Raw genomic sequence first — 10,376 nt, forward strand, 5'->3', positions numbered from 1 at the left:
TTCACCTGAGGAAGGGCTGCTGGGCTGGGGCACAGGTCCCCACCCCTCGGGACCCCTTTTCTCGCCCTGGCAGAGGGCACAGCCTGTGAATGCCGACAGTGGGTGTCCTGCGGTGGGAAGGTGGTGACTGCCCGTCGTGGACAGAGCTGGGCGCACCTCTGAGCTGACCTGCAGGCCCCTGGCCCTCCCTTCTGCCCGTTCCCAGGAGCCACAGCCTGACATTCTCACACAAAACTGCATGCGAACCGCCATCTTCCTGGTGCTTTCATTCTCACACTGCCTCGGAGGGTTCGAGTTTGTTTTTGTTTAAATGAAGAGGGGGTTCTTTTCCAAACACAACCAGAACTGTGCAGAGGCAGTGGTATGGCCATGGGCTCAGCCGCTCACCAGCGAAGGTTGATATCTCTGGGTTTCGTGGCCTTTCCCTCTGCTTACAGCCTCATGGTCCCAAGAAGGCTGCTGCGGTCCAGGCATCGCACTCACATTCAGGCCAAAAGTAGGGGAAGGGCAGGCAGCACCAGCTGCTTCGTTACCACTTCTTATCAAGAAAGTCACGTTTCCCCAGAAAACCATGGCAGACCTTCCCTTACATTCCTTTGGCTGAACCACGTCCTGTGGCCACGTGAGCTGCCAAAGAGGCTAAGAAAACAATTCTCTTTTCCAGCTTCATGTGGGAGAGGCAGGGAGGGGGCGGGAGGGGGGAACGGGGCTGAATTGAATGAGGTTTTAATGAGGCCTCTACCTTCTCTGGAGGCCGACCACAGGTAGATGTCTGTCCCCCACACACGGCGCAGGACCATGGTTGATGGGATTAAAGGGACAGAGACCAGGTTGGCTGTCATCCGGGGACACTGCTGTGCCCAAGATGCAATGTCACTGCACCTAGATCCTACGTCAACAGCACGCCACCCCCGTAACAGATACGAAATAATACAGCGACCGCCAATATGGGGCCCTTACTCTTTGCCAGACCCGGTTCTAAATGCTTGTCATATATTAATTTTAATTCACTCAGTCCTCTTACCAGCCCCGTGAGGTGGGCACCCTTATCTCCGTTTTAAGAATGAAACAGGCCCAGGGCGGTTAAGGCATTTGCTCAAGGTCACCCGGCAAGCAGTGTGAGCAAGAAATAAAGTTGTGATGCTTTCAGGCACTGAGGTTGTAGCGTGGTTTGTTACTACAGCATCACCTGGACAATTCTGAGATATTATGCATGTACTCTGATATATAATATATGTTATATGTAACATAGATTGCATACCACTTATATAAGTTAATTCACATGTAAGTATACTGATGTCATTATATAATTATATTATACATTTAAGTACATATAAGTGCATTTACATACATACACGTGAATATAAAAACCTTCCTTCACTCTGAAGAAACAGTGCTTTGCACCTGGAATAAAGAATCCTCTCCTGGCAGCCTGGCAGTGTGGGAGGGCCAGGCACGCAGCTGGGGGTCCCAAGAGGAGCTCGGCATTCCTGGCGCTGCTAGAAAGACTCGTGACATTTGAGCAGTATTTCTTTCTTTATTTAAAAATATAGTTTTATTAATTTCAGTGAGGAAGGGAGAGAGAGATAGAAACATCAATGATGAGAGAGAAACATCGATCGCCTGCCTCCTGCACGCCCCACACTGGGAATCGAGCCCACATCCTGGGCATGTGCCCTGACCGGGAATTGAACTGTAACCTCCTGGTTCATAGGTTGACACTCAACCACTGAGCCACACTGGCTGGCCTGTGCAGTATTTAAAATGACAGTCTTTGTTGTATCAGTCAGGAGAGGGTAGATTAGCTGAGGTAACAAGGCACCCCCACAAGGCACCCCTTCCTCACGTGTAAAAAACACTTCTGTGCTAGTGCACCAGTCACAACCTGGACACGATCCAAGTGCCCGCTGGGAAAGCAGGAATGTGGGTGCTGGTCCCCTCTGGCTGAGGTAGGGGCAGGCCTGGTCCCCGCGTAGAGGAGGGGCAAGTCGGGGAGGGGCAGAGCGGACTTTCCCGGTAGCATCCAGCTTACGCGCACCCGGGTGCTGGCTCCACAATGACCCCTGTTAGTCTGTGGCCAGAGAACATCCCACTAGGGTCAGAGAAGCTGTTGCTGCACAGACGGGCCCTGCGGCTTGGCCTGGGAGCTTCCCAGGACCAGCAGGTAGCAGCTCACCCACGCATGTGTGTGCCCGCCTCTCGCTCACACACACACACTCCCCAGGCCACGGGGAGGTGAGGGTGTCGGGCTCAGAGTCAGATGCAGGGCTGAATTCAAGTCTCCCAGGATGGGAAGATGCAGCCTCCGGGAACATGACAGTGTGGCCAGGACAGGAGCCGTGAGTGTGTGTGCATGGCCATAAACGCTTGTGCAGGGTATTGTAGGAGGGCGTTCCCTCCACTGGCTGTTCCGACTCCTCTTGGAAGCCGCACTGCATCACCCAAGTGCTCTTACACGTGAGCTACCAATGAAAGGACTGGAACCCCTCAGTTGTGGGGGCCAAGCACAGTGCACAGCCTGGTAACTGTACGCAGCAGCCCTGTCAAGAGCCCCCAGCGGGCCCAGCTCTGGAAGGGGAACCGCTCTATTCCAATGTGCCTCCACTCCGTGTCCCAGGGAGGAGCCCACTCAGAAGAGACGGGAAGGGGGTGGAGGTCACAGGATCAGAACAGCCCCGGCTGGCACCCCTCTGCCCTGTAAGAAGGGATAAGGAGACTGCCCACTGGGTAAGGAAATCCTCTCACCTCCAGCTCAAGGCTGTAATCCTGGGCCTCCCTCCTCCAAGGCCTGTTCTATTTTCACTCCTCTCCCCCGGGAGCAGCCGGCAAGGACTTGGTGGGGGCTTGTAACCGGTTCTCTGGCATCTCCTGGATTTGGTGTAGGCTTGCTCAGCCCCATTACCTTCGCTCTCCTGCTCACCTCTTCCCGACATTTCCCTGAACCAGCTCATCAGCTCCTTCCTTGCTCAGATCTGCAGCACTCAGCCTGTGAGCCAGGAGGGCCCAGTTCTGAAAAGCCAAGCCGCCCTGCACAGGGAGAGTGGGGCACAGGGCTGGTCCATCTCAGGCGCCCGCCTCCACAGGCCTGGATGATGGGCAACGTGATGGAGGGTAAGTCGGTGGAAGAGCTGAGCAGCACCGAGTGCCACCAGTGGTACAAGAAGTTCATGACCGAGTGCCCCTCGGGCCAGCTCACCCTCTACGAGTTCCGCCAGTTCTTTGGCCTCAAGAACCTGAGCCCGGCGACCAGCCAGTATGTGGAGCAGATGTTTGAGACCTTTGACTTCAACAAAGTAAGCAGGGGCTTGGGGGCGGGGTGATGGAGGCAGCCCCAATCAGCCCTGGGGGGCGGGGGGCAGATGTGAGAACAGCAGGGTCTGCTGAGGAGGGCTTCATTTATGCAGGGCTTTGTTTACCTGGGAGGTTGAATGCCCATGTTAGGGACATTGGTCTCACACTCATGGAGCACCTACTGAGAGCCAGGCACTGGGTCTGGAAGGACGCGGACCACCCCTGCCCTGGGTCCCCAGGGGAAGGCAGAGAGGTCCCAGGTTAGGGTCCTCGCAGACTGAGCTGAATGCCTCCCTTTGCCTCCCACACGCACATTCGGATTTCCTCCAGAACAAGTGTGAGCGCTTCCCAGACAGCCACTGAGCACCTCCTAAGTGCTTGGTGCCGCATGCGGTGCAGAAGGAGGGGCGGGGAGTGGAGAGCAGGGTGAGGCGGTTCCAGCCCCCGGCTGGCCTGGGATGGGCAGGCCCACGTTACTGGGGTCACCTGTGATGGACTGTGGACACTAGCGTTGCTGGCCACTGGGGAATCCAGGCCACTCCAACTCCAAAATGCCCAGTGACCTCAGCTCACCTTTCTCAAGTGGGTCAACTTGGACGTCTCCTCAAGGACCCACCTGGACGCATTGGGTGAAGCCTTCCGGATAAGCCGGAGGGCACACTGACAGAGGAGTGAGGCACCGTGAGTTTGGGCCCCTGGTTTTCATCAGCTGGGTGACCTTGAACCCATTCTCTGCCCCTCAGCCTCAGCTTAGTCACCTGTATCGGCCACGGACGTCGGAGCGTTAGTTAGGATGTTTGTTAGTTTTCAATAGCAAATCTTGCACTTATTTGGAGCAATTCGGTCAGGATGTGGTGGTGGGAGGACCCAGAGCTGGTCTTCCCACCCTGGCTGGTCCCCACCCGGCTGGCGCTCGAACGGTGAGATGTGAGGATGCCCTGCTGTGTCCACCGCACGCTGGGGAGAGGCTGCCCGGAGCTCTCCCAGCTCCTCTCACCACCCAGGGAGACGAACACCATTGCAGGCGGGGCTTCTAGGGAAAGCTGGGCTCAGAGCTATTTAAAACTCGCTAATATTTGGGGTCAAGGGGCCAAAGCCGATTATGAGCTTTGAGTCCCAGCCTCAAGGGCAGCATCATGAGGGCTTTCCTGAAGGGGGCGCAAGGGAGCGGAGTACGGGAGCCTGGGGCATGGAGACCTGAGGGGTGGCATCAGGACGCTGGGCCTCCCAACTCTCCCAGAAGCAGCCGTGATTCCTGAGCAGGCGGGGAAGAGCCGCAGTACCCACACCCAGTGCCCCCAAAATAGCTCAGCTTCCCACGTACTAAGGAAATCCTTTGGGGTAAGACATGTCTCCACAGGACCCTCTAAAATCCCACGTACGACACCAGGCAGGGGCAACCCGCCAACCCGAGTCATGCATATGCCCTCTCTTTAATTCTTGTCACATGCAACCACCACCTGGTCTGTCCCCAAACCTGACTCCTCGATTATGCCACCAACCCCCCCCCCCCCCCCACTTTAGGGCTTTGGTGCTGCTTGGCTCACACCTTCCCCTGCGACCAGTCTCTGCTCAGATGTCTCCTGCCCTGACCTCCTGCTTCAAACCCTATTTTACTGGGAGCAGCCCCACCCCTGCATTTCCCAGTCCCGCCCCAGAGCACGTCTTGTCTAACGCATGATATTGAGCAGCATTTAGCCACTCTGCTTACGTCTGTCTCCCGGCTGGAATGTGAGCCCCGTGAGGGCAGGGAGTGTTTAAAATCAGTGCCTGGGGCGCAGTGGGTGCTTAGTAGGGATTTGTTATCTGACTGAAGGGATGTATGCGAACTCACGAGTTCATGGCTAGTTTTATATTTCACACTAACATTCATTTAAAAACATAGCTATTTACGTGAAGAGCATCTTTTTTTTTTTTTTTAATATATTTTATTGATTTTTTTTTTACAGAGAGGAATGGAGAGAGATAGAGAGTTGGAAACATTGATGAGAGAGAAACATCGATCAGCTGCCTCCTGCACATCTCCCACTGGGGATGTGCCCGCAACCCAGGCACATGCCCTTGACCAGAATCGAACCCGGGACCTTTCAGTCCGCAGGCTGACGCTCTATCCACTGAGCCAAACCGGTTTCGGCCGTGAAGAGCATCTTGTAACATCCCAAGTGCATCATGAGTCCCAATGCTCTGAGTCCCATTGTCCCAAGTACAGAGCAGGGGAGCAGCTTGGCTAGTACATTGATACAGAGGGGAGTTAGAGCTGGGTGTGCAAGCGTGGCCCGCGGGCCTACATTTACAGATGAACACACCACACCCACGCGGTTACCTTTTGTCAAAACGGAAATATTTGCCATCGGGCCCTTTACAGAAAGCGTCTGCCGGCCCCTGAGTTAGGGGAGGGTGCTGTGCTGGGAGAGCAGGGTTGGGGGTATAGCAGAGTGAGTGGGAGTGTGACCCGGGGGACAAACATAGGCTTTGCTTATTTCAAAGTTTTTCGAGGGCTTGGCCGGGCCCGGCAGCCACACACCTGTGTGAACTTTCCATCCCCGCCTCTGAGCGCCGGGTGGGACTGGGGAGGCCCAGGTTCCAGGCAAGCACTTGTCACCCGCTGGCTGTGCGGCCTCACCTCTCTCAGCCTCAGCTTTCTCAGCTGAAAATGGGGACAAAACTCCCAGCTCGGGGGAGCGGTTGTGAGGCTGAATGAGCGAAACGAGTAAAACGCTCAGCGCAGGAAGCGCTAAGAAGCAGCGGGCTTGTTGGATGTCATTCTGATTCAGCCACCGCAGCGTCTGGGGGCGCGCACACCGCCGCTGCCACCTCAGGACACTGTGCCTCCAGGCGGCCGCGTCTGTGCTCGTCGGAGGTCGCCCCTCTCCCACCGCGCGGGTAGGGCTTTCTGAAAGCAAAGCCCGTATCTTTCCGTCGATCCTCCATCCATCCTTTGTAGCCATTAAACAACAACAAATTGCACAAGTCATACAGCACGTTGTAGAGTCCAACAACACCGAGAGATAAAAGCGCAAAGCAAAGGCACCCTCACCCCAAGTCCCCGCAGAGGAAGCCTCGTCAGCTGTTTCTGAGCCTCCGGCCTCTCTCCACAGCGGTCCTGGGAGGCGGGTGGGCGAGCGCCCCAGGGCTAAGGCGTGTGCGAATCCCCTGGGACACGGGCAGCACGCGGATGTTCACTGTGATCTCAGTCCTCGCTGGGGGCTCACCGTGGCTGAGGCCTCGCCTGCGGCCAAAGGCCAGCACGGAGCCGGGTCTCAGAGGCCGGCCGGCCCAGCTCCTGCCACACCCCTAGTAACTGCTCTAGCTTCAGCTTGCGCACGCCAGTGGCAGGGAGCTCATCACCCAGCGAGGCAGCTCTGCCTGTGAAAGAGTTCCTCATGCTGCTCAGCGACTGCCTGGTCCCCAGTCCTGGCTGTGCGCAGAGGAGTGGGGGCTGGACCCCGAGTCCTGGCTGTGTGCAGAGGAGTGGGGGCTGGACCCCGAGTCCATGTGCTCTGACCCAGCGCTCCCGCCCTTACCGGGCACAGCCTGCCTGCGAGATAGGCTTCCCTCGACAGCCTCACTCGGTTTGGGGGGAGGTAGGCAGAGAGCTTGGTAGGACTGGTAGGGCCGACAGACGGTCAGCAGGTGAACACTCGGGGGACCCTAAAGAAATGTCCTGCAGGAATGTCTGTGCCACCCCCTCCCCCCATGGCAACCTCTCCAAGAGCTCCCTCAGGAAGCCACCCAAGGTCCCCCCCCCGCCCAACCCCCTGCCCTGAGCCCAACAGAGTGGGTGCTGCTGTCCTGTGACCCCACAACGCCCTCTCGGATGTGTTGCTGCCGGACACACCTCCTGACAGCACGGCGATCTCTTTATAGCAGCGGTGATAATGACAGCTAGCATTCCCTGAGCGCTCACTCCGTGCCAGGCGGGTGTGTCCGTACATGTACTCCTGTAACCCCAAGACGATCCCACAGAGGCAGGTACCCTCAGGATTCTCACAGAAGGAAAAAGCGAGGTTTGAACCTTTGTCTCCACATCTACCTCCTGCCCTCACCGAGCTGGGAAAAGCTCACCCAGCCCCCACCCGCCCCTGGGAATTCATGTCTCTTCTCCGACCCACAAGCCGCTGGAAGAGCTCGAGTCTGAGAAGCACAGGGAAGCAGCAGTGACAGCTACAACCCAAGTGCCACTCGCAGCCCAGCCGGGGGGAGCTTGTCAGAGTGGACCAAAGCCTCTGGGGCAGGCCGGCGGGCTCTGGGCAGCCAGGACAGATGGGGTGGGCACCACGGGGGAGGATCTCGGGAGGGGTGGGCGAGGGCTCAAGGCAGCCTCCCCCGCCCAGGACGGCTACATCGACTTCATGGAGTACGTGGCGGCGCTCAGCCTGGTCCTCAAGGGGAAGGTGGAACAGAAGCTGCGCTGGTACTTCAAGCTCTACGATGTGGATGGCAACGGATGCATCGACCGTGATGAGCTGCTCACCATCATCCGGGTAACTCCAGGTGCAGAGGGCCGGCCTGGGGCTTAGAGGGGGTTTGGGTCTTCAGTGGGCAGAGCCGTCATCCCTGCAGGGGACAGGATGGAAGGGAGGGTCCCGGTGGCAGCTCTGACCCTCACATTCCTTCCCCTCTCTGGGTCTCAGTTTCCTCCCAAGAGTCTGACTATGCTCTTGAGTCCCAGCTCTGCCTCCGCTCCCCACTGCAGCCCCCCCACCAGCGAGGCTGAGTCCGGAGGGCCCTCTCACTTCTTCCTCCCCCCAGGCCATCCGAGCCATTAACCCCTGCAGCGACTCGACCATGAGTGCCGAGGAGTTCACCGACACCGTGTTCTCCAGGATCGATGTCAACGGGGATGGTGAGGAGGCCGGGGCAGGGGTCCCCCGGGGAGGGGTCCCCAGGGTGTAGGGTCCCAGCCACAGACCCGGGTGTGAGGGTTTCCTGGACCAGACCTTGCTCTCTGGCTCCTTTGCCTGCCCCCCTCACAGCTGCGTCCCCAGCAGTGGCCTTGTGCCCCTCGAAAGACTCCAGCTCTGGGCCCTGGTGCAGTGCTGCCAAGGAGACAAGCCCTCCTCCTGTGACTCCCTTTCTGGCCGCCAGGGGAGCTGTCCCTGGAGGAGTTCATGGAGGGCGTCCAGAAGGACCGGATGCTCCTGGACACGCTGACGCGGAGCCTGGACCTCACCAGCATTGTGCGCAGGCTCCAGAACGGGGAGCAGGACCAGGAGGGGGCCGGGGGCGGGGTGGCTGAGGCGGCCGGCTGAACCGCCCCCAGATGCTCCTGCCTTGGGCGGGTGTGTGGTGGTGCTGGTGTCGCCATTGTCGCTTTTACCCTAGATAGTCTACCGAACTCAGGGCTCAGCTCCCCGCGCTGGGCTGCACGGTGGTAGCACAGGGCCAGGGTGGGGGTCCAGAGGTGGGGGCGGTGAAGCACAGTTCTGAACCTCTGTGTGACTCAGCTGGTGGTGACTCTTCCTGCTGGGGGCACCCGGCAGCCCTCTGCCCGTCTGCCCCCCCACCCCTGCCCCAGCTTCCCCCCTGAGCTTCTGCAGGCCCGCTCTCAGGCATGGGAGCACGAGGATGATCTGATGGAGCCCTCCAGGGCCTGTGGCCGCAGCCTCCATCCTGGTGCTGCAAGGAGCCCCAGGACCATCGAGCCCTCGCGTGTGCTTGGCATGGATTTGCCCCTCCCACTCAACAAGCATTTATTGAACACCTACTATGTACTAAGGCTAGATGTTAGATGTGCAGGGAAGAGGAGCCTTCTCATCCTCAAGGAACTCACAGGCTAAGTTCATTATAATAAAACTAGTGGCCCGCTGCATGAAATTCATTCACATTAAAAGGGAATTCATTAGAGGAAATATTTTAATATTGCTATTTGCCCTTTCTCTATAATGGAAGTGTCAGAGATGAAAGAAAATTAGTAAAATGTATATGAAAATCTCCCTCCTGTCAGAGTCTGGGGCACGCCGCGGAGCCCAGAGTCAAGGCCCTGCCCACCCACATGTGCTTCAAAATCACAGGAGACCCAGATCTGGCCGGCCCCACCCCCATCAAGCCCCGCCAGGTGGGGGGGCGCAGCCTCAGGTCCCCTGACCTGGCGCCAGATGGGGGGTGCAGCCTCAGGTCCCCCGCCCTGGCCAGGCACCATGCAGCCTCAGGTCCCTACTGATTGGTTGTTATACGTCATGATGTGACGACCATTTGCATATTAGCCTTTTATTATTATGACTAGAGGCCCGGTGCACGAAATTCGTGCACTGGGGGGTGTTGTCCCTCAGCCCAGCCTGCACCCTCTCCAATCTGGGACCCCTTGGGAGATGTCCAACTGCTGGTTTAGGCCCAATCTGATCTGGGACTGCTGGCTCCCAACTACTCCCCTGCCTGCCAGCCTGATCACCCCCTAACCACTCCCCTGCCAGCCTGATTGACACCTAACTGTTCCCATACTGGCCCGATTGCCCCCAACTGCCCTCCCCTGCCAGCCTGATCTCGCCCCCAACTGCCCTCCTCTGCTGGCCTGATCGCCCCTAATGGACTCTGCCTTGGTCCCCACCAAGATGGCTTTGGCCAGAAGGAGGTCGGACATCCAGAAGATGGCCAGTCGACCTGGTCTAATTAGCATATCACCCTTTTGTTAGTATAGATATGCTAAGGGAAGCTATGAATGGACTCCTGCAGGGGCATAGGAAACTGAGTGAATTGGACTCAGAGACAGCCTCACAGAGGTGGCCCTTGACTTTGAACGTGAAAGAGGAGTTGGGGTTGCATGTGGAGAAGGTGATGTGTGGGGGAGGTTGGAGAGTGCATGTCATGTGATGTGTTTGTGTCCCATGTGGGGGCTGTGTGACATGGGGAGGAGTTTTCTTAGGTGTAAATTGGGGTTGTCTCTTAGGATTTACATTTTACCGAATTTGAAACAATAAGGGGTCATCATATCCATTTTTAGGGAGCACCTCCAAGGAGCCCCAGTTGTGGGGCGTAGGGGGACACCTCCTTCAAGAGGTTACAGTGCTACCAAGGAGACGAGGATGGAGTGTTTGGATGTGAGTGCAGATCCGAATCATGACCAAATGACAGCCACATGTGCGCGC

General features: G+C 57.5%; 1 protein-coding gene across 1 annotated transcript; it reads left to right on the top strand.

The window, feature by feature from the left end:
- Window positions 1–3,092: 3,092 nt before the first annotated feature.
- Window positions 3,093–8,543, top strand: LOC308520922 (guanylyl cyclase-activating protein 1; the record flags this gene model as incomplete). Its single annotated transcript, XM_081093617.1, has 4 exons — window positions 3,093–3,293; window positions 7,626–7,775; window positions 8,044–8,137; window positions 8,380–8,543. 4 exons carry the CDS (start codon window positions 3,093–3,095, stop codon window positions 8,541–8,543), a joined length of 609 nt encoding a protein of 202 aa, XP_080949743.1.
- Window positions 8,544–10,376: the final 1,833 nt, after the last annotated feature.

The sequence above is a fragment of the Myotis nattereri genome, assembly GCF_964212035.1.
Source record: "Myotis nattereri genome assembly, chromosome: 6".
In the NCBI taxonomy this organism is placed as follows: domain Eukaryota; kingdom Metazoa; phylum Chordata; class Mammalia; order Chiroptera; family Vespertilionidae; genus Myotis; species Myotis nattereri.